General features: G+C 36.2%; 1 protein-coding gene across 2 annotated transcripts in view; it reads right to left on the bottom strand.

The window, feature by feature from the left end:
• Window positions 1-3,335: 3,335 nt before the first annotated feature.
• The window catches only part of LOC131167378 (uncharacterized), a 66,855-nt gene continuing 45,932 nt past the window's right edge, over window positions 3,336-24,258 (bottom strand). The window contains exons 6-24 of one of the 2 annotated variants that reach the window (XM_058126174.1): window positions 19,116-19,218; window positions 18,887-19,023; window positions 16,482-16,655; window positions 15,262-15,464; window positions 15,024-15,167; window positions 14,844-14,932; window positions 13,832-13,979; window positions 13,572-13,624; window positions 12,438-12,496; window positions 11,645-11,808; window positions 9,923-10,113; window positions 9,121-9,175; window positions 8,975-9,047; window positions 5,342-5,443; window positions 5,102-5,198; window positions 4,893-5,006; window positions 4,566-4,804; window positions 4,312-4,452; window positions 3,336-3,726 (exon numbers count right to left, since the gene is read on the bottom strand). In XM_058126174.1, the coding sequence (XP_057982157.1) occupies window positions 3,547-3,726; window positions 4,312-4,452; window positions 4,566-4,804; window positions 4,893-5,006; window positions 5,102-5,198; window positions 5,342-5,443; window positions 8,975-9,047; window positions 9,121-9,175; window positions 9,923-10,113; window positions 11,645-11,808; window positions 12,438-12,496; window positions 13,572-13,624; window positions 13,832-13,979; window positions 14,844-14,932; window positions 15,024-15,167; window positions 15,262-15,464; window positions 16,482-16,655; window positions 18,887-19,023; window positions 19,116-19,218 (2,466 nt within the window). In that variant the 3' untranslated portion in view covers window positions 3,336-3,546. The remainder of the gene's footprint in view (window positions 3,727-4,311; window positions 4,453-4,565; window positions 4,805-4,892; window positions 5,007-5,101; window positions 5,199-5,341; window positions 5,444-8,974; window positions 9,048-9,120; window positions 9,176-9,922; window positions 10,114-11,644; window positions 11,809-12,437; window positions 12,497-13,571; window positions 13,625-13,831; window positions 13,980-14,843; window positions 14,933-15,023; window positions 15,168-15,261; window positions 15,465-16,481; window positions 16,656-18,886; window positions 19,024-19,115; window positions 19,219-24,258) is intronic. The other variant, XM_058126175.1, reaches the window with a different exon arrangement.

Here is a 24,258-nt window from a genome sequence, read left to right as displayed (position 1 = left end):
CTATAGATATATTTACTGAAAGACACATTTATTCGAAGAGACATAACTTTGGCATACCATAAAAAGTAAAAACTTAAATCTATATCGAATACTCATTTTCTAAAGAAGCATTTGATCTTCCAATACAATTTCAATAACATGAGAGAGAGAGAGAGAGAGAGAGAGAGAGAGAGAGAGAGAGAGAGAGAGAGAGAGAGAGAGAGAGAGGACTTGTGGTTGTGCTGTTTGACTAGCAAGTTTGAAGCATGGAGAAGAAAAGTATTGCAAAGGAGGAAGCAAACTTTATTGTTAGGTCAAAAATTTTGAGGGAAAAAGGAAAAGAAAGGAAAGTGAAAAGAAAATTTATTTTTTACTATATATTTTTTTCTCTATATCAAATACTATTAAAATTAAAAGTTTATTTTAATATGGTTAAAAAAATTAAATCTAAACGATATATAAAACCAAATTTTTATTCATTGATTTGATATATTTTTTTATTTTATCTTTCACTTTTCTTAATAATCAAATATAAAAAATTAAATTCTTTAATATTTTCTTCTCCTTTCTCTCCAATTTCTCAAGTTCCAAACAACCTAAAATGGTCATGAAGCTTCCTGCAGTCCTCTGTGGGCAAATTCCACATGATGAATGACAAGAAGGAATGTATGAATTGAATTACTAGTCAAAGTAAGAAAGAATCCCCTAGAAAGAGACTCCCATTTGGGGCTATGGGGGGACACATTGGTAGTCAATTTTATACATTGGTTCATTTAGGTTCACATTGTTCTAGTTTTTGGTTTTCAAAAAATGAAACCCATGTTTTTTGTAAAGGCCTTGGTAGCATTGGGGCAGGAAATGATTTCAAAATTATACTAGTAAGTTAATTTATTAGTTGATTGGTTTAATTAATTCAACGAGTTTGAACGCTTCAATTTAGTACTAACTGGTTACTAATTTCATAGGTATCCTTTATTTCAATTATTTTGAATAAATGATAGAATAATAATATTGTCTTTAACAAAAGATAATGAACTCTCCAGAAATTTGATAAAAAGACAGGTACCTCTCACGAGATATCAAAAATCCCATGAGCCTGCCCTGAGGTTTCAAAAGTGACACAAACCTCCTTTAATATCTGATTTTTATGAATGCTTATACCCTTTAAAAGATTTGACTTTTTGCAAAATATAAGAGGAGGTTTACGCGTCTTTTTAACTAATCTCGAGAAAAGTCTGAGAAATTTTTTAAATTTCAAGAAAGTCAATAACTTTTTGACAAACCTTAGAAAAGGACAATATCTTTTACCCTATTATCTTTTACAAATTTTAAACAAGTTTTATATTATCTTTGAGAATGAAAAATGTACATGACATATATTATATGTGTATTTTAAATAAAATAATTATTTTCTCTAAAAATTAATATATCTTTGTACACTAATTTATTTTGCAAATCCAACCTAACAATCTCAACTTACAGATTTGAGCCCTTGAAAGCCACATCCAAACAAGGGAACCTATATATATACATATATTATTTATATGGGGACTGCAGCTCATCGACGCCCCCTTAGGGGCCACTCTACCAACACCAAACCCATGGATCGACAACCTTCCCCCCTGATGCGTCTCCCTGTAAATCCAAATGTGGTCACAACTTATACACTGCCGAGTCAGACTCTTGACCAACCCACCTCACAGGACACCACTTTGCAGCACCAACTGAGTACATCTATCAGGATTCGAATCCTCAATGCTCTTACTTGATTACCCAGTAACTCTACTACTGTATCATGCCTGTGGGGCCAACCTATATATATATTATTGTTCCAACCATTGGTGCATCAATACAAAAATGGTATGGTCATATATGCATGTTTATAATTTGAAGCCAATGATTTAGTTCGGTATTAAAAGTGATTGTTACACTAACTAACATTATTAGGTCAAATGTAATCCCTTCTCTGTACAATATATTGTCCATTTGTTTAAGAGATGTTAGTTAATAGGTGAATAGAAATAAAGAGCAGAGAGATGTAATTGAGAGAAGATGGTAGGGTCAAACCCTCTTTTTTTATATATATATAGTCCCTATCATTTAGGTCACACAATGAGAAGTGACATTGCTAAAAAATAAAGTTTATGATTGAGAGGATCTTTTTAATGTGGCCCATATTAGTGGCAATTAAAATTTCAAAACTTGCTAGATATTATATTAATTTTGGGACCCAATAACATTGACAATATTGAATATATGTTGCGATATAAATGCTGAGGTGAGGGTGTAAAAACTATTTGAGATTAATAGAATCAATCATTCTGTTGCGTGTATAGTCCAAACACAAAATACGTACATAGTCCAAATACAAAATGCCTCCAAATGAAAGAAAAAAAATTGAAAGGCAACTATTTTTTGAGCGTAGGCATTATTTAAGGATATAATTCTATATAATAGATAGCATAATCTAAGACTCAACCCAAGCTAAAACTCGATGAACACTATTGGGAGCATAGAATTGAGGCTCTAGATTCGAAATGGCACATTATTTGAAAAACTCAATATAATTTCATAGATCAAGTTCTCTAAATCTTATACAGATTCCGAAACCCAAACCCCTACCCCGTAGTGCCGAGCTGGGCAAATAAATTTAAAACGTTAAACTCGTGTGAATTTGAAACTAATTTTATACTGAATTTCGACCAAATCAACACCATACAAATACTAGACATGAACTCTAGAAACCCCAAATATTGAGTGGCATAAAATCAAGTAGAATGAATATAGATTTATCGCTTAATTTCTTCATATTCCCCACCCAATTGTCCAGTTTCCATTCCATTTTCAATCTATTTCATTCCACAAACTAAACATTATATAAATTGCTTCTAAATCCATAAAAATGCAAATCCTAGATATGAAATCTATACTTTCAAATATTTTTGATTACAAATATTTGCACCACTTCAAGTTTGGGACCATAAAGAGGCTAAGAGGCTATAAGCCATTCATTATGTTTCAACTCATACTGTTGCATGAGTAACCCTGTCCCAACAGGAAAAGGACAGTCTAAATCTTAACCCTACCACAAGGGGGGGCGCATACTTATTTCAGAGACACAAATTCATTATCAGAACTTTATATTTTGATACGCGCATTTAAGGTTTAAAATATTCTTATATGGAATACGGGAACATAAAATGCAGTTATATATGCTTGAATTTGAATAAAACATAGTATGAAATTATATAGTTCTATCAAATTCACAAAGCTCAATCCAAGGTTCGAATTCTCAATCCAAGGATCGAATTGCATGCTCCCAAACGAACTGTTTAAATAGTTTCAGAATATGCAGATTTTTACTTTTGCAACTCAAATTCAATCTTGAATTAGCATTCACGTTGTTCTGAAAATTCATAGCACTGCTATCGCCAACTGCAAAATTTTAAGAGCAGCCAAAATATATTTATGTATTATACAATAGTGTCATTTAACTGTACACTTATGACTATCACAAAAGCCATTGACTATCACAAAAGTCGTGGTGATTGCCAAGAATGACATTACTTACAGAGTTATACATTCTAACAATTTTTTGCATACTTGTCTCACAGATATCAAAGGATCAGAAATGGATAGACTCGAAAGAATCGATCTTGCTTCTATAAGTCCGCCTGAAATGCACTGCACGATTGCATCCTCGCTTGCCATAAGAGATGCCATCAGCTTCGCACCGGCCATTCTTTCCTGATGAACATCAAAAAGCAACATAAAACACAAGCTTATAAGACAAATATTTCCCTGAAAATGCTCAACATGTGGATTTTCCGACTTAGGTCTCTTTGGGACCGACAAAAAGCAAGTGAAACACGCAAGCATTCAGTAGTCCATAAAACATGAATGCAGGAGACCCTAGGGTGCACAGAATCAGTGTCCATGGAAGTAAATGGTTATGGCCAAATGGGTGCTTCCATTTTGTGTTCTGAGAGATTATTTAATTAGCTATGAAACAAGCAGAAGTGTACATTCTATCTAATCACAACATGATTCATAAATTTAAGCAAGTTATCAATAAAATACAGCCAGTCTGCAAAACAATGGTTAAAACTTCTCTCTCTTGGTGTGTACTAAATGTCAAATTTTGGCACTGCTTAAATCAGCATCATGGTTTCTGGTAAATAAATTCAAAGTGTACGCACTGAACCACAAGCACTAAACCACTATGCAGGGAGAGAGAAACAGATTGACTGTCATTTGATGCAGAAGATAGTATTTTAGTTTATGGAAACAGAAAATGCACACACTGAATTACACAGAAACAGGTTTTAATACCTTTTCTGATCCCTTTCTAAGAGATTTTAGGGAGATTTGAAGAAGATCATGTGAGTAAGGAAGAACAGCCAACTTCAGATGGTACACAGCAGAGAAAAGAACTTGGATGCATGCAGCTCTAATTTCTGCATCTGTAATGACCTGCACCATTTCATGTGACTTCAATGAAAAGGTAGCACACCAGTAGCTTCAAACTATATATTGGACAGCCAAAAGAAGAAGCTAACTAATAATGAATTCAATAGTCAACATACAGAGATGCGATAAATAAGATGTGGAAGAGTTTCCTGCACCAAGAGCTTTTTCCCAGAATCAGAGATTTTCTGGCAAACACTAATGATAACATTGGCCATGCAAAGACGAAAAGAAAGCGATCTTGATGCCTCATACTTGCTCTCACTACCCAGCTCCAGCATGGAAGCAAGTTCATCCTTACTGCATGTTAATTGATGGATCACATAACTGATTACAGAATTTTTCCAGGCAGCATTCCCTGCATTATTGGCCAGACTTGTATTACGAGGTCTAGTCAGCAACAAAAATGCTCAAATGAGTTTAAAAACTTCATCATGAAGAATAACCATCAATCCTGATCTTGTCAATAATGGTGGAACATTTGAATGATTCAGGAGCTTGTAGTTCAGCACAAATCATCAGTGCTAGACAATCAATGCATCCATGTTGGGCTTTGGAAACTGAAAAGAACGAAAGAAATTACAACAATGAAACTTAAGTAACAGCAAGAGGATTGGTAGAGACAGAAATTTGGGTAAAGAATTTCATTAGTCACCTTCATCCGCATCCTGAGAGCCCCATATTAAAATAGTTTCCATTACTTTTCTAATTTTGAGCATTACAGGGTGCAGCATTGAATCCCTGCCTCTAACCTACATATTGCATGAGAAACCATCAACATAAACAGAAAAACACATTATATCTGCAATGATAGAAGAAAATTAAAACCTCAGGCTCTCAAACACAAAGCTGTATCAAAATAAAAGAAGATGCCAAAGACTCAAAAGACATTTACCGCAAGAGAAGTGCAAACTGAAAACAGACAAGCTTTTATTTTCAGCATATCCCGAGACCTTGTAGCACAATCTAATTGAGACGAAATAATTGGCAAGAGCACCTACAAAATTACAAAACATGGATAAAATAAAATTGATTCTAGAACTCATCAAATATACTATCATCAATCAGTAGATTCACACCAATACTTGAATTGAATGACGAAACATAAATATAATTCAAAAGAAGTTTCACTGAAAACTCTGCTCTAGTAGATGGGATTAAACTCTTCTAATCAGATTCAACTTTCAAGAATTCCAATTTGCCACCATAAATAAGAAAAGAATATGTTAGCATAAAAAACTAATCAAATTAGCTGTCTGCTTTAAGAGTAATTCTTCCTATGGAGTGAACCAGTTGACTTTCTGCATGCCGAACCTGTGGCTGAAAGATGACCAAAACATTGATTACATCCTGCCAAGACCCTGGCTGCATTTAGAAACCTTATTCATGTAACTTAGATTGAGATTGAGGCCAATGCAAATTAGAATTTTATTAACTCATCTTTAAAGTTTGCCCAGAAATGGCCAGGGCAACCATAGAGTTGCTCCATCAACCTAAAACTAGCGAGGATGTGATATTGGCAGTCATGATTCAACACTTCAAACATACATAAAAAAGTACAAGAGAGCCAGAGAAATAATAATAATAATAATAATAATAAGATTGAGAAGATTTTAAAATAAAAAATAAAGAAAACCAATTAAAGATTACTGGAAAAAGAGGTTTTCTCAATATATATATTAAAATACTGCAAATACTCAAATTGCTCGAACCTTCTCACGTCTACTTGGAGCCAGTGGCAAAAGTTTCTATCAAAACGGTAATGCTTTAGTGAAGATATGCAATATTTTAACCTTCTATTTATTTTAATACAAAAATAAGTGATATCATATGATTCATATCAGAGGATCCAACCCAAAAAAATATCCACACGATGCCCAGATGCATCAACCACTAAATATGGCAACTTGCACAGCAGTGAGTTTCTTCGAGCAAGGGAGAATGATGCACTGCTGCAGCATTAGTGAAGCATAGCTAATATTCTTAGCAGCTATAATATTTATAGTGATTGTTATCTAGATATCACGATTAGGGACTCATCAAAGTGTCATTTCCTAAGTGTAGCTTTATTCTTATAGCTCATTAATAAGGATTTGAGTCTAGAGAAGCTAGAAACAGCTGTAGTCATGAATAGTCATTTCCCTACCCACATTTAATGGAGTTTTTTTACGGAAATATTAAAAATAAAAATAAAACAAAAAACACAAATATAGAGGAAAGGGGGATAAATACAAAAATGTACCCAACCGACTTTTAGAAGGTCGGTTTGGGTAATAAAAAAAAAATTTGATGGGGGATGGGACGGTGCACGACCGTTGGCACAGGGGGGGGGGGGGGCGGGGGAGAGGAGAGAGGAGATGTGATGTTTATCAGGATTTCAAAAAAAAAAAGAACAGATGAGGATAGTATGGGCGGGCCGTGCACCTAGGGAGAGGGCTTGTGGCAGGAGGGAAATTTTTTTTTTTTTTTTAAAAGAAGGTTGCATGCATGCATGGGGGAATGAAAAATGTGAATGAAATTCTAATAATTAATAAATTTAATTGTCGTTATTATTTTTTATACAAAATTAGTTATTTTTTTATTCAAAATTCGTCATACATAAATTTTCTTTTAATTTTTTATTGGTAGTTTTAAATTTATTTAAAAATAAATAAACATAGGTCAAAAGCAATTTTAACAAAAAAAATAATTTAAAAAAATAAATATAAATTATTCTTGTTTCACTTCAAATTAAAGCACAACGCATAAGTATTTTTAGTTTACACATTAAGTACAGTTAATGTGATGGGTCAACTTCCTCATGACCTTCAATCCTCCTTGGACACCAATTGTGGCTGTGATCTTCTTCATGGCAAAACCCACACCACATCCTTCGACTACCCTCTCGTACATCCATTTCGTTACACAGTCTTGAACTCTTGGGTCGTCCTTTCTCCCTAAGCAATTGTCGATTACCATATAATGTTGGCACCACTGGATCTATTCAATATTCTTCATGGAGGACGGGGATGAAGTCCATTGCATAATGCTCCTACACCGTGAAATGAAGGTCAATATAGCGACTGTACCTCAATCTCCTTACGCCTCAAACAGCCAACAAGTGTGAACAAAGGTAATGTAGATTTTGCCACTTCCCACATGTATACTGACGTTCCCTTACACTAACCGACAATTGCTTAGGGAAAAAGGATGACCCCACAGTTCGAGACTGCGTAACAAAATGGATGTACGAGAGGGCAGTCGAAGGATGCAGTGCAAGTTTTGCCACGAAAAATGTCACAATCGCAATCAGTGTCCAAGGACTGAAGGTCATGACGAAGCTAGCCCATCACATTAAGTGTACTTAATGTGTAAATTAAAAATACTTTTTTTTTTTTTTTTAAGTTGTGCGTTGTACTTGAATTTGAAGTGAAACAAGAATAATTTATATTTCTTTTTTTAATTTTTTTTTTTTTTTGTTCAAATTGCTTTTGACCTATGTCTATTTATTTTTTAAATAAATTTAAAACTACCAATAAAAAATTAAAATAAAATTTATGTATTACGAATTTTGAATAAAAAAATAACCTTTTTTGTATAAAAAATAATAATTACAATTAAATTTATTAATTATTAGAATTTCATTCACATTTTTCATTCCCCCATGCATGCATGCAACCTTCTTTTTAAAAAAAAATAAAAATTCCCTCCTCCCACAAGCCCTCTCCCTAGGTGCATGGCCCCACCCATCCCATCCTCATCTGGTTTTTTTTTTTTTTTTTTTAAATCCTAACAAACATCACATCTCTTCTCTCCTCTCCCCCCCCCCCCCCCCCCCCCCCCCCCCCAACCCCCCCCCCCCGCACTGACGGCCGTGTGCCATCCTATCCCCCATCAATTTTTTTTTTTAACGCAAACCAACTTTCCAAAAGTCGGTTGGGTACATTTTTGTATTTTTCCCCCCTTTCCTCTATATTTGTATTTTTTATTTTATTTTTTTAATATTTCCGTAAAAAACTCACATTTAATGTTCAAGTTAGATATTTACTTATATTTATGTTAGCCTTAATAATGAATGACAGTACAGAATTTTCCCTTTCCGTTTGCTTATTCTTATCTATTCAGAATTTCTAGAGATCTGGAAGTGTAGGTTGAGAATTCACCCACCTTCCATACCCTCCACCACTGCATTTATGCATGACAGGATCTCCTAGCCACTAAATATCACTGCAATTAATCCTAAGCTTTCAGATTCTACAGTATCAATCCTCTATGCATGCTGCATCAAAATGTCAGATTCTACAGTATCATTCCTCTATGCACACTACATCAAGATATGTGTGAGATGCAATGAAGTAGCATTGAGAAATTATTTTAAAAATTAGCAATATCATAAATGAACACATTAAATAATCTTATCAAAATATGATAAAAAGAAGATGAAAGTGTACCAAGTTCTGGGAAAGTCGGTGTGATATGCTTAATCCCACCCCTGCCCCCACCAAAACAAAAAAGCAAATAAATAAAATAAAAATAAAATGTCACATACCAGGGGATGAATTCGCCCACACAGCTCAGCGGCAAGTTTTCGAACATCTTCAAATTCATACATACAAAATGCCCTGAAGAAGATTACCAATAGGAAATTTCATTCAAGTTTTGAAACCTTGAAGATGGTGATGCTGGTATACCAACCTGTTTAAAAGCAGGGCACTGACACATTCATCACTGATGTAGCAATATTCATCATCTGAGTGGCCACATATGAAACAAAGTGTTACTTTATTGACAAAAGACTACCCTTTTTCCATCCAAATTAAGAGTGAGAAAATTAGTTCACTAGCCCTTTCCATTAAAGAAGACAATTTGTCTATGATTAACTGAAAAAAATAAATTTATGGCTGAATCACCAACATGCCAACAAAGAATACAGAATTACCAACATGCCAACAAAGAATACAGAATTAAACTATCATAATATGCCACAATAAAAAATCCAAAATTTTGACAATGAACAGAAATTTTCAATAAAGATTACACAAATAAATATTCAGCATGAAGGTATGTAGGAAAATTTGTCATATCTTTTTTTTTCAAACAAAAATAAACTGAAGATAGAAATGACTAGGGTTTATGATAAACCAAGCTACTCAAATTTGGGATCAGTTGGTACTACATGAATTGAGCACAATGATACTTTTACCAGCTTGTTGACTTTTGAGCTGACCTCAAACTCAGTCAAAATCTTGAGCACCCTATAAATAAGCACTCACCCCCCCCCCCCCAAAAAAAAAAAAAGAAATAATAAAAATAATAATAAAAGAGGACATTCTTTTGAGCTAGTTAATTCTTTAAGCTACTAATAGTCTATTACTGGATTCAACTTGTCTGTTTTACAGCATTGAGAACAGGCCCAACAAAATGTAAATAGGCCCCAAAATTAGCACTTGAATGATTAAAAGTTGAAGCATTAGATTGAAAGCACCAAAAAACATACCACTAATAATGCCTTCATTTAGAAGCTGACCGTACACAATAGAAGAATTAACATCATTAAAAACTTTAAGCGGAAGCAGCCTGATTATAAGTAATGGGCAAAGTCGTTCAAAAAGTGATTGCTGCAACTTAACAGAGTCAGCACTTCTGCAGGTTTTACTCTCGCATTCGGATAAGAAGGTTTCATCAACTCTGCGAGAGGAAAAGAACAATATATTTCGCATAACAAAGCAAAATTAATAGCAGACTTATACCCATTCAAAAATCAATAATCAATTTTCTAAAAGAGCATAAATCATTACAGAAAATAAAAGAATAAAAAGATGCTAAACTTGCCACAAGCCCAAAATTAGGAAAGGGGAAAATAAATCAACAAATTCCCCAACACAACAAATTCGACGCCGTTTGTACAAATTACCAGAGATTCTTCCAATCATGGATGTTGATCAATATCATGATAAATGAATAGATAGGATAGCATCATGAGAGAGAGATATTTTGGGAGTCAAGAAAAGGGATTTTATTTGATTTATAAGGGTCTAGTCATTATTTTATTTGTTCTGAGTCTATAAATTGTTGTTACTCTAGGCATGAATTAGTGGAATTTAATTGAGTTGATTGAATCTTTACCTCATCTTTTTTTTTTTTTTTTTTTTAATTCCTCTCTTCCCTTACATGGCTGGTGCTGCATCAATTTCTATCAGAACACACCTAGATCCAATCACTCTCTCCCTCTTATATCCTCTCAGTTCATTAGTCTCTTTCCTCTCTCAATTCAATTTCTCTTTTCCTCCTGTTCCACCTAGTCTAGTCATGTGCCTAACTACGCCAACAACCAACAAAAAGACGGTAGAATTGACTTAGAACTTCGACATATGCTTTTCCTTGGTGCCTTTGCAGCTTCTATTTTGTACTTGGCTTGCAAACCACCACCCCCTCCCCCAACCTTTTTTATTTTGCCTATCAAAATAAGACATATGCTTTCTTCCCATAAGGTTGATGAGGAGCAAAACTGGAGAAGAACAAACATCTTCAGATTGAAGCGATATGTCAAAAGCAATCATGTACTTTAGTTATTCATCCTAAAATTTTCACAAATGCAGTGCCTGAGAAGGCTATAAGGAACCTGAACTTCAAGGCTGGGCCCCATCCACAGGCATACAGAGGGCTTGGGTGAATACTACTAAAAGGTTAATGATTATTGCCTACTAACCTTCAAGATTGATTCAATTGTGGAGAAACTGCATTGCAATATTCTCTCTCAAAATTCGTAACATTCTTTTAAGGTGCCTGGTTGTATGTAACACGCATTTCAATAACGCATGGGAAAATTCTTAATTGACATTAGAAAATACAAGTAGATACCATTCCGAGGCCTTACGATAGCCAAGTTGAAGCTCATTGCCAGAACCTTTTCTTCTATGGTGAGGGTATTCTCAGTACCTTCCCAAACTAAATCACCTGATGGGGATCAACTTTTTCTCAAAAGAGAAGAACTGACATAGGACACCTAGAGGCCACATGGATGGACAGGCTTCACCCCCTTTAGAGGCAAGCCCAATTCTAAGAAATGGTCAATGAAATTTTGGGGTTTCAGGTCCAATAGAGTTAGGTTTAATTAAATGCTAGAGATGATCAATGATCAATCAGATTCAGTATAACAATGAGAAGAATCAATTATTATAGCATAAGGCATGCAAACTGCAATTGAATTGGGCAATACTCTTTCTGTCCTTTAGTATGCAAGAGAACCCGACGGAGGACCACATCAGCAGCTTCTGCTAAGTGCTCATTTATATTACTCATAAATTTGACAATAGTTGCATTTGATGGTTCCGCAAACATCTTGTCAATCAGTGGCCCAATCACGACATTCCAGTCTTTAACCTGCACATTTGAAGTGGAAAAAAAAATTAATCAATCAAAATGCTGATTTCATCAACAACTATTAGAGCAAGAATCAAATACTCATCTCATCTCATTGTGTTAAACAATGAATTGTGGAATTAATGAAAAACAGTTAAACAATTTTGTGAAATCAATTGTGCAGTTCATGCAGTGTGTGCACACATATATGTGTGTGTGTAAGAGAGAGAGAGAGAGAGATCCATTACAACTTCATCTAAATATGCTACATTCTCATGCGTCTCATGTGCATATGTTTATACTTTTCCTCCTCATGAAAAAAAAACAAAAAAAAATGAAAAATTCAGCTCACAAGATAGTTGCTTAAGCATGGCTATGAATGCCAATCCATTGCAAGGCAAAAAAGCAATACAAGCAAAATTGCGGATACAAAATCATATGCAGAAACATAGAACACATGCAAATAAATCTATTTTAAAATGCTTAATCAGCAACATAAGACAGAAGAAGAAACTACGACATAAACATGCACACATAGCATGCATACAGGTTTCAGGCAAGGTAGGTGGACACTCCATTTGTAATCAAGTCCATCACAAAATGGCATCAAATGAATATAACAGAACATCTACTAGCTTATCCAATCTTACGCTTTTTGACCACTCTGGGATCAGTCTGAGAATACAATCAGCATCCAACTTTGATCCTGCTGCGGTGTTACGAAAGGATGAGTAAGAATATATAATGGTAGTATGCCCGCAAAAAGAATGTTGTTTTAAAAACAATGGCAGAAAGAATATATATATTGATAATACAAACTAAGTACTACCTTTAAATGAATTTACTAGGGCACAGCATTAAAGAAAAGCACTTTGAGCAGGAAAGGGAATTGGGATTGTAGACTGAACTTCTTTTCTATTGTCTTTTTGTTTCTTTAACAAAATTTGAAATTTTAATAAAAATATATAATGCATTGAAGAACATGCTACTGCCTGTGGCTTTAAAAACCAGACCAGTGACTAACCCAGAAAAGCCACCAGGCCGGTTGGACTGATTGGATTGATGGGTCAAAACAGAGACGTCAATATTATACAAACACACACACACATATGATAGTATCAAAAATGTAATCTTAATCACATATTACAATGATAATATTACAAATATATCTAATAGCTAATTGTACTAAAAAATAATTACTAGAAACAATTTAAATATAATTATTTGTTGAGCAAAGAATCAAGAACCCTTGGCAAGCACACTGTGAAGACTCCCTTCCTCCTTGTAGGGGTTGTTGAGCTCAATACACCTTACCTACAGGATACCAGAGCAACATTTCTTTTCTTTTCAATGAGAGCCTGAATCAACCCACCCAATTCCCCAGTTCCATCTGGTTTAGGCCAAATTGCCCAAGTCCAACCAGGTTGACTCTGGTTTAACTAATTTCTGGGTCAGCAACATCACCTGGACCGGAACAAGTCGTGTTCCAGTCCTACAGGGTTGGACCCAGTCCAGTCAGGGTCTCAAAATCATGCTACTGCCAAAATTTTATTTGTTTCCAAAAGTTTAAAAAAAAAAAAAAATCAAGCTAATTAAATTTAGAAGCCCTTTCACAGCTCATGTTTTTTTCTTGGCATTGAGACTCTGTCTTAAATCATTCCATTCATCCAGATAGAGAAACAATCTAACAATCAAATATTTTGATCATGCAATTCGACTTAGTAAACCACGCACCCAAGTATCAAATCTTCTACCCAATCATAACATCAAATAATGAGACTCACCTTCCCCTATATCTCCAGAAGCTTTTGGGAGAATTCCGCTTTGGCCAAGGTTGCTGCATGGAAAAAGCAAAAATAAAAATTTTATTTTACCATTTGATGCAATAGAAATTGAAAGCAAAATACTAAGACTAATTTTCCAAGAAATTCAGATGAACAAAACATCTTCAAAGTTCCAAAGTTACTCTTTTAACTTTCCTACTGCACCAATTAACTGTAGTTTCAGAGTTATAGAACAACAAAAACTGATACTAGCAAGATACCTGAGACAGTCAAGCAACAAGCATATAACTTCATGTTTTTCATTATGATGTTTGAGCACTGCCATGAGTGCATCACTAGCATGAGACTGCACTCTTCCAACTGATGAGTAAACAAGATGAACCAATGCAGGCAAAACTAATGAGGGATCTGCAACATGAAAGGTCTGGTTCAGTAATCCAAAGGACACTAGTCACAGGCTTAGCAATAGAAAGGAAAAGAGTAAAAAGAAAGAAGAACAATAGTCACAGAATTCTTCATCGAAATCAGTATCATTAACAACAACAAAAAAATGAAAAATCTAATTCGCAAAACTACATGACACAAAGCAAAATGAATTGGCAATTACCAGTTTACCAGTTGGGCAGAAACGAAAGTAACAAGTGATTTTTCAATGCATGTTATAACATAATGTGCTTAGATGTCAGCATTGTGAAAGGTGTGCACTACTTGTCAAAACGTTCAGCACATTTACATTAGAATAACAAAATACATTCCATAACAACAGAGTAAATGAACTAAATACCAAAAAAACTATGATACTTCCCATGCACACTGAAATCGTTTAAGAATGGGAGAAAAATCAAAGTTCTGCGCTAGGAGGATTCCAGCTCATGTAACAGTAATTTTATTGTCCCAGTTGCAACAGATTTATTTTAGGTAGTATCCAACAGCAATTTTCTTTCACAGCCAAAGCAATCATTCTAGTTACATAGATGTACCATTAATTAGAAAGCAGGCCTTGGATCAACAGTAAGGTTGCTCCTGCGTGACCAGTTGGTCACAGGTTCGAGTCCAAGGAAACAGTCTCTCTGCATAAAAGCAGGGATAAGATTGCGTATACTGTGACGACCCACACCTACCCAGGCTAAGCAGGAAGCCTTGTGGTCCAGGGGTGCCCTTTTTTCATAGGTATATTTTTTAATTATAAGAAACCTATAAATATTCCAATGCAAATACCATGAGCCTGTTAATGAAACTAAGCATCATAATCAACAAAATTTCAAAACCAACCAATCATTGGCAGCAAATTGGATGCCTGTGCATGAATTACAATTTCCTCGTCTTCAATGCGCTCCAGCAAATGATTTGCTATATCTTGCCTGTCATTGGAACAGAACTATGAGAGAGGCGAAAAGGTTACAAGATGAATTAAGTTTTAAAATAATAAAAGCTAATAAAGCAGTTTTGTACCACATTGAATGAGAGAGTGCATTCACTGAAAGTGAAGACATGCAAATGATTTCTGAAATAACATCAATAGCATTCCTCCTCTGTAGCATATTTCCAGAAGCAAGACGCTTTAGAATTTCTTGGAGGCAGTGACCATCTCCACTTCTGGAGAACCATTTTATCAAATCAGCTATGAACCCAAACATAAATAATGCAATGTCTACAAGAACTATGAGATGGAGAACAATCAAATGATTACATGGAGCAGTATTCTGCAATGAGCACAACAACAGCTCTGGCTGTGCCATCCCGCTCATCTAAAAGGTTTAGTAGCAACGGTAACACCACATCCATCTGCTTAGTGTTGCTGATACTGCTTCTAGATGAAGAGTTCATCCTGAAGATGACAACCTTGAAAATGGAGACAGCCCCATCTATCACATCTTTATCAGCAGAGTGTAGCTTCAAGAAGAAAAAAAAAAAGAAAGATATGAGCATATGACAACAAAACATGCAAATGGCAAACTATTATCAGATTCTGGATTAAATAATCATACTTTTATTGGACCCAGTAGTCAGTTTAATATATATTTAAGGCACAGTGTCAAATCTTCATCCTCACAGTTGTACATGCTAAGAATGCCACACATATTACACAGCCGTGAATGCATGTGGACGTGATCATTCCTTGCTAGAGAAAAAATTTACGAAAAGTATATATATATATATATATATATATACTATGATTTTGAAGACCTAATGAATTTTTCAGAAATGGTCACACGACTTAGGCTAACATGGAGATAAAGGTGGTGGTTTTGGATTTCGTGGCTGCTGGAGGAGGCCATAAGGCTGACCTGCTGGTGTTTATGGGTTCATCCAAATGACACTAATTGTCGCTGCAGTTGATAGTGATTCTGGCAGCAAGTTTGCCGCCAATCAATGAATCCCTCACCCCTTCCTCTTCCAACCTGCCCCAAAGTCATTATCTCCTTGTATAGAGTTCAGTATATATACCTTAAACAGAAATATTTAGTTAAATCAATATATTTAAAATCACATTATTTTTCTGTTTTAAAAATTTTGTCTTATAATGTCTTTCTTAGAGCTTTGATCTTGCACAAGGGAAAAAGGTTAAAAATAACTAGTTAACATTGTCTAGATGTCACTGACAGGGAAAGACAAAGGAAAATTTTCAAAATGTCAGGGAAGATCCTCATTTTCTTTTAAATAAAATTCAAGGGATTTCAACAATCTCACACTATTATTCTTATCCTAATCAATTTGTTTACAACTATAACCTTTATTTGAAAGCCATTTATAAGCATCACACTGTAGACAGAAATAGTCAGGAGCTATATGTGAAGCGTGGATGTGCCCATCACAGCCATGCTCCTGATTGTGTTGCCAAAATATCCTATGCCAATGTCTCAAATGGGAAATGATCGCATAATGATGCAGTAATGCATACAAAATTACCTGTGATACCAGCATCTGTGATATCTGGAGCCCATATTCTGAAATTGTGCTTTCAAGCTGCCTGTTATCTAAACGCCCCAGCAGAAGAGAGAGGCAATTGAGGAAAAATTTTCTTGTCTCAATACGACTATCATTATTCTCGGCAGGTTTCTCAGTGCAATTCTGAGTGTAAAACTGCAATAATTTTCAATCATCATTTGAAGATGTCCATCTAAATAAAATGAAAGAATGTGTGAACAAAAAAACACAAAAATATAATGATCCAGGAGTTAAAATTAGAGGTGCAGATCATAAAGATCCTCTTAGAACAGCCTATCAATAAGACTAGCCCATAGAAACTACAGATCCTTGGAAAGTTCAGATCCCAGAACCACAGTTTAATAAACCACATCGGCGTGGCTGCATTGCACAAGTCACGTGACATGAGACTTGAGAGGGGTATGACCATAGGATACATGTCCAATGTATCATATATTTTAATTTCTCAGACAAAATTCTAGGTTGGTGAGACATGAACCCAGATCTTTATCAGAGAACCAATATAAGGCCATTGGTTATCCTTTTTGTTATTGTTTTCTTCACGAGTCTAACTCACTAGCTTCACTTATTCATTTCTTGAAGCCTTGCTGTTGGATAACAATATCATATGAAGTCACCTTTTACAGGTCTAAATGATACACAAGTTTGTCATATCAAGTTTCCTACCAATCTTTATAAAAGAATCATCAGAAACATCCAAGGATTCCAGCATAAAACCAGCTCAATAAAGTAACTCACTAATTCCTTCAATGGAAATTTTTTCTTTATTACAAGAACTGAAAATTCATTTTCACTAGCTTCATCCTGTTAAAACTCAAAACACTTAATTTTCTTTTTGATTTCCCATCCATAAACAAAAATATAAAAATTCAAAGAAATATTTCAAGAAATGTCAGATAACATAACCTTGCCATTCTCAATAATCAGAGAGCATAAAAATACAACCTAAGTACAAAATATTGCTGTTTGTTTGCTTATTAATTTTATCTGTCTTCATTAATTTATTTTATCAAATATGCATAATATAAAATGAAAACAATAACTCTATTATTGAGGATTCTAACTATTATTGAGGATTCTAACTCAATGAACTTCTTTTGTTATCAAAAAATAAAAAAAATGTAGTGATAATGGGTGAAATAACAACAACAAACCAAGCCTTAAGTCCCACTAGGTGGGGACAATTGCATGAATCCTTTTTCACCAATTTACATGGGCAATTTCCTCCGAAAAATTCAGGGCTATTAAATCCTTATTCACTATCTCATTCCAAGTTATCTTAGGTCTAATCCTACCCCTTCTATTGCCTTTCACAGTAACTAGATCATTCCTCCTTACTGGCACACTATTAGCCATACATTGCAAATGCACAAACCATCTGAGTCATCCCCCCATTATCTTATCTTCTAGGGAGCTTCGCCAAACTTATACAGGCAGAGTCAAAATTCTCCCTCCCCTGTGGAGGAGGTTAGTGCGAAGGATGAAGAAGCTCAAAAGTTAATGCATAAGATGGGTCTGGGGTTGGCTGATCCTGGAGGTAATGAAGTTGGCTTAGACGGTGCTAAAAGAAAATGAAGAGAGGACAGTGTGAATTGGCAAAATTGCAGGGTACTATCAACTACGATGGGAAAGGCCTAAAGAAGGGTTTTCATATTTAGAGATTGTTAGGTTTGGTTTTCGTTTCCTTTCCTTTCCTTTTTTCTTTTTCTTTTCTCACTGGAAGAATATCTTGTCCTCTCCTAAGCTGTAATTTTTCTCTTCTCTTTGTTAATATATTCCATTTTCCATTAAAATAATAAAAAAAAAAATTGGTAACTTGTAAGGGTGAGGACATTTTAAGAATAATGAGGGAAAAAATTGATTGAAAACCATCCCTCTTCCTCTAATTAACAGTAGAGATTTATAATAATCAGTAACAGTGGGCTCTCATTTTCAATTGTTAGTTGATAACAATAAAAATATATATATAGAAAATCATATGAGAATAATTGTCGCAAATAGAAATATGAAGTAGCTTGATGATATTATAATCATGAAATTCTTTGACAGAAGTATATAGTATATACTTTAATTGCACTTCCTGCTTACTCTAGTTAATAAAAAAGCAGAAAAATGGACCACCATACTAACTTGGTAAGTTGTGAGAATAGTGTGATAAAAATCATATAATTAATGCATGTTTCTTTGAATAACGCCTCTAAGTTCAATAGTTTCAAAATAAAATTAAAAAAATTTAAATAAAATAAATTCAATAGTTCATGAATTGGATTAAAGTTAATAATAATTTAAAATCATTTTTTGAAAAACACATGCATAGCATGGCAATGAAACACGTACTAATGAAAAACATATTGAGCAAATTCAACCTGGATTCCAGATAGGTACTGGTCCAACAATTCTCTGAAATACTGAGAAAATTTGTGATCTTCCAAGTGCAACAGCATTCCATAATGCTTCCAACAAGAAGACAGCAGCAATACTCCAGTCTTTAGATTTGTGGAGCCTGTCTTCCATGTTGCAGAAAAAAATTATGATTGATAGAAAATTAAATAAATATGAAAATGATATAATTAAAGCATGAATCGAATATAGGACCTGCCTCATCCTGAAAACAACCATAACTCTCTTTTAACGCTTGCAGCCACTTAAGCACTTGTTCTAATCCTTTTGCATGCAACAACCGGCTTTTCCTGCTCCACTGCATAGCAAGAATAGAAACTTGGTTATGAGCATAAAACTTCCAAACAGCTCACATGTAAATCAAACTATTAGGAATTGATATACATTGTTGGTCCCAGCCTGACAGTTTAAGCTTTAGGTCAAGTGGCATCAGAGCCATGATACCCAGGAGACCCTAGGTTATAGTCTGGTTGCCGAATTTATTGTTTGGCTGTTAAAAATTATCTTATTCCTTGTAATGGGTGTTATTTATGATTTGTTTCTCTCCACTTGCAAATGGGCTGCAGTTGCCAGTGAGTGTAAAGGCTCATATACATTGTTGGCTCATAACCTAACAGCTTAATCTTTTTGGTCAAGTGGTAATCTAACACAAACAAATGTTAAGAAATTAGTCACATATAACGTGAAGTAAAAACATGAAGATGGGGGCAGTGCCTCTTGTTCTAACTCTTAAGGTAGCAAGACCGTCTGTACTTGTATTACACCAATCAAGCAACTACTGCAAACCAGATTTGTCTTGAAATCCAAAAGGCAAGCGAAATTATTTCGCACATAGTCGTTAAAATCTTACAATTCACAATTTGATTCATACGATTCGAATCACGTATACACTAAATCGATTCGAATCGTACTACAGAATCTAAACACAAGTGAATCATTTCCGACTCTACCGATTCACCTCATCAATCTAACAATTTGATTCGAATCTATCAATTCACACGATTCTAGACCTATCTTATCCTAACAAGCCTAACTAGTTTGAAATCCCCAAAACAAAATTCCTTTATTTTTTTTATTGCTTTTATTTTTACACAATTACCTTCACCATTCCTTGTCTATGTAGTTTTGTACTAAAAAAAAGGAGAAAATAGAATTTTAGGACTCATGTTGTTTCACAAAATCATTCTTCACTCTAGGAGGAGTATAGTGTTCTGTTGTTGAGAAGATGCAGCAGAACAGTCACCCGCTATGGTGGTACTCTTGTTTCGTTGTGTTGTTAAGATTTTGTTGGTTTTTTTGTAGTTTGTTCAATTATTATCATTTTTTGGTTAATTTTTTTTTTCTTTTAATCCGAGAAAGATTATGCATGCAATATTATTATTTTTTAAATTGTTGACAAAAAACCAAAAACTCATATTTTAATTATTTTTTTCTTGATTCCTTCCCTTAAACAATATAAAGTTCTTTTTTTATTATTAATATTTAGTAACTCATTCTATTACTTCTCATTTTTTTTAGGTAAAGCATACAAAAGAAATATGATTTTTTTGTTGTCAAATGTGTTTTACTATTTTGCTTGTTTGTATATCAATATATGCATGTCATTTAGAATTGATTTCAGAAATTTATACCAAATCTTATGATTCGATTCTCGATTCCCAAAATTGGAATTTCGATTCACAATTCAAATCTCAATTTGACAACCATGATTTCACATTATTGAGAAAAATATTCTGAAAAAAAAAAAACAAAAAACAAAAAACAAAACAAAACAAACAAAAAAAGACCATTCAAGTTTAATAACCCATCCATGTGGAAAGGTTCTAGGCCTTCTAGCGTGTGTTTTTTTTTATGGCTTGGCTAGGTGTCACGGTCCGCCTTTTTCACACCGTTGTGAAGGGCCGTGCGGCGCAAGCTAAAGCACTCTTGCTTAACTAGCCAGCCTTTTGTTTACCAACATTCATCCACAAAGCACTTTCATTAACATTCAATCAGATAGCAACGGAAATAATAATCAATTCATGAAAGCCGTGGCAACCAAGCAGTAAATATTGAAGCAAACATAATTCATTAACAAATCCTCCGTTGACATGTTGTACTTAGCGAGAGAGGCAAGTAGGCTAAGCACGTTGACAATTGCTAGTGAGTTTTACAATGACTGATGAACACTCACCCTCCCCTAAAGAGCTTTCTAGGCCATTCTCACTCTAGCACTAGGAAACATCAAAGTGACCGAGGAGTCATACTGCCTTATTTGGCTTACAATGAAAGAAATACTAGAAAATAACCCTACACTAGTATTTACATGATGGAAACCCATCCCAAACACATGAGATAAGCGGTCATAGGCAAGCATAATGCCCTGAACAAGCTTAGCCCGTGACATTCTCCCCCACTTATGCGGTCGACGGCTTCGTAGACTTTTGGCGATAGGTACACTTCAACTTTGTCCACGAATGGCTTCAAATCTTCCGTAGAAATCCAGCTGATTTCTTTGTCATCAAGGCGCTTCCACTTCACTAGGAACTTCTGCCGCTTCTTCCTTGAGGATATGAACTTTCTGCCTGCAAGGATCTCTTCAACATCATGTCTGTCAGGTTGCACTGTCTTCAACTCTGCGCGGTTTGACTGACTTCTGCTCAGGTCGTTGGTGTTGGCGTTGAATAGCTTGAGGCAATTGACATGAAATTGCGGTTTTCTCTGCTGATCTGCCCACTTCTTCATCTGCTTAGAAGCTTTCTCCAGATAGGCTTGGGCAAACTCTACATTCTGTCCTCCTTCACTGGTGAAGATGTACGCCCTGGGACTCTTTCGTCTGTACGGCTCGCCCACTGTGTGAGGTAACAGCGGCAGCTGGTCTGTAACAAGCTCAATAGGGCTCTTGTTGGTAGTTGAGCGCCTTTGGGCGTTGCCACAGAATGGAGCCACATCAAGTAGTTGCACGCCATTCTTCTGGTTGTCGTTGACAAAATGGCACAAGTACTCATCTAGCAGCACTCTGAATCTCTTCATCTGTTCGTCTGTCTGTCGATGATAACTCGAAGAGATGTCAAGGTGTGACCTGAATATCCTGAAAAACTCTATCAAGAAGTTGTCAGTGAACATTAAATCTTGCTCACAAAGAATAACTTGGGGAATACCCCAATGTTTCACAACAGTCACAAGGAACAATTGTGTCGTCCCCTCTGCCGAACAGTACTTTGGTGCGGCCATGAAAGTACCATACTTCTTCCGCTCCCCCTTGTCTTGTTGGCAAGTGAGACAAGTTTTGGTATAATCAACCACATCATCCCGCGTATGCGGCCAATAATACCTCCCCAGTAGTCCTGTCATTGGAGTCATTCTCCGCGAATACCCCTTAACGAACTTCCTGCAGTAACTAGTAAGGCCAAGAAAGGAACGCAACTCCTTCACTGTCGTGGGGATCTTCCGTTCTTGAATCATCCTTACCTTCTCCATACCCCTCCGGATACGACCTTGTTCAACGACTTGACCAAGGAATTTGTTGCTCCGCCGAGCGAAAGAGAAATTCTCCTTCTTCAAATTCAGACTGTTTCCCTTCAGCCTGTCGAACACCTTCCGTAGATGCTCTTCATGTTTCCTCTGAAACAACACCGATACTCCCAACGGTGTTTTGGAAGGGCGAACACATCCCGCTTCCACTTCATCAAGCTGTTTCCCCAACTCTACTATCTCTCTAGGCGCAATCCAACATGGCCCTTTCGCAGGTGGTTTCACTCCTGATAACAACTTGATCTCTTGCTCCACAGTCCGTCGTGAAGGCAAATTGTGAGGCAGCTTATCCGGCAACACCTCCTTATCCTCATCCAGCACCGCTTGGATGGTCGTAGGCTCCAGCTCTTGGCCTACTTCTTTGTCTACCACCACCGTGGCTAGACGTGTCTGCTCACCCTGACCCAATCCTTCATTGAGTTGTATGGCTGAAAGGGACTTCCCTTCGTCTCCTTTCGTTGCAACGACTTGCACCATGCACGAGTGATCTCCCATCAGACACAGGGAACCAGCCGAAGGCATCAGCACTGCCCTCGTCCCCATTAGGAACTCCATTCCTAGAATGACTGGATAGTCATCCAATGGCACCACTGTGAAATTCGCATGACCTTCCCACTGTCCAAGCTTTATAACCACTTGCTTGGCTACTCCCAGAGTAGGCTGGGCTATAGAGTTAACTACTTTCACGCGTCCTGTATCCTTCTCTAAGGATAAGTTGAGTCTTCCTGCTTCCAACTGCGAAACAAAATTATGAGTAGCTCCCGTATCCACCATAGCGCGAGTACTCTTCCCATTTATCCTCAAGTCCACAAACATTAACCCTTTTGCTCATGTAACTTTCGGTGTTTTTGCCTGCTTTTCCAATGCATTCACCAACCGCACTGAACCCACCCTCGGGGCATCATCCTCTTCCCCATCGTCTTCCACTGCCTGTTCTACAATGGAAGCCTGTAAGGCATTAAGTGATGCTTTGTGAGGGCACTCAAAAACTCTATGAGGACCCCGACACAAGAAACACTCAATTTTACTCTTCCCCTTTCCATTGGGTGTGTTGAACCCTTGAGACGACGAAGCTTCCTGTGAGGTTGATGAATTAGGGTCGGCTCCCCCACTCTTGGGTTTGCCATTCTTGAAAGACTTCCCACCGTTTCCCTCTCCGCCAAACCGTTTGGACGAAGTGGTCTCATCACCAGCGTAGTCTGTCAAGCGTTCTGCAGCCGCTTGTGCAGTTGACAAGTCTTGAACTCTTTGCCTATGAAGTTCAGTTCTTGCCCACGGTTTCATCCCCTCAAGAAAATAGAACAACTTGTCCTTCTCCGACATATCCCGAATATCCAACATTAAAGCAGAAAATTGTTTCACATATTCACTGATTGACCCCATATGCTTGAGATCTCTCAGTTTTCTCCTTGCATTATACTCAACGTTCTCAGGAAAGAATTGGGCCTTGAGCTCTCTCCTCAAGTCTGCCCAACTATCAATCACACAGTTTCCATTTTCAATTTCTCTGTACTTGGTACGCCACCACAGTTTGGCATCACCAACCAAGTACATGGTTGCAGTATCCACCTTTGCCTGTTCTGAGGCCATCCTCACAACGCGAAAGTACTGCTCCACATCAAACAAGAAGTTCTCTAACTCCTTGGCATCTCGGGCACCCCCATACGTCCTGGGTTCTGGCACCTTGGTCTTGCTAACTCCCGGAGTGTTGGAGTTCCCCATAGCAAGAACCATCACATTTACCTTTGCATCCAGATCTGCCATCCGGGCTTGCAAAGTTTCCACAGTGTGGCGAAAGTCCTCTGACATGTCGCCTATCAAACCT

The sequence above is a fragment of the Malania oleifera genome, chromosome 11 (assembly GCF_029873635.1).
Source record: "Malania oleifera isolate guangnan ecotype guangnan chromosome 11, ASM2987363v1, whole genome shotgun sequence".
NCBI lineage: Eukaryota > Viridiplantae > Streptophyta > Magnoliopsida > Santalales > Ximeniaceae > Malania > Malania oleifera.
The sequence above is the reverse complement of the archived record's forward strand: the minus strand, read 5'-3'. Positions and strand labels throughout refer to the sequence as shown.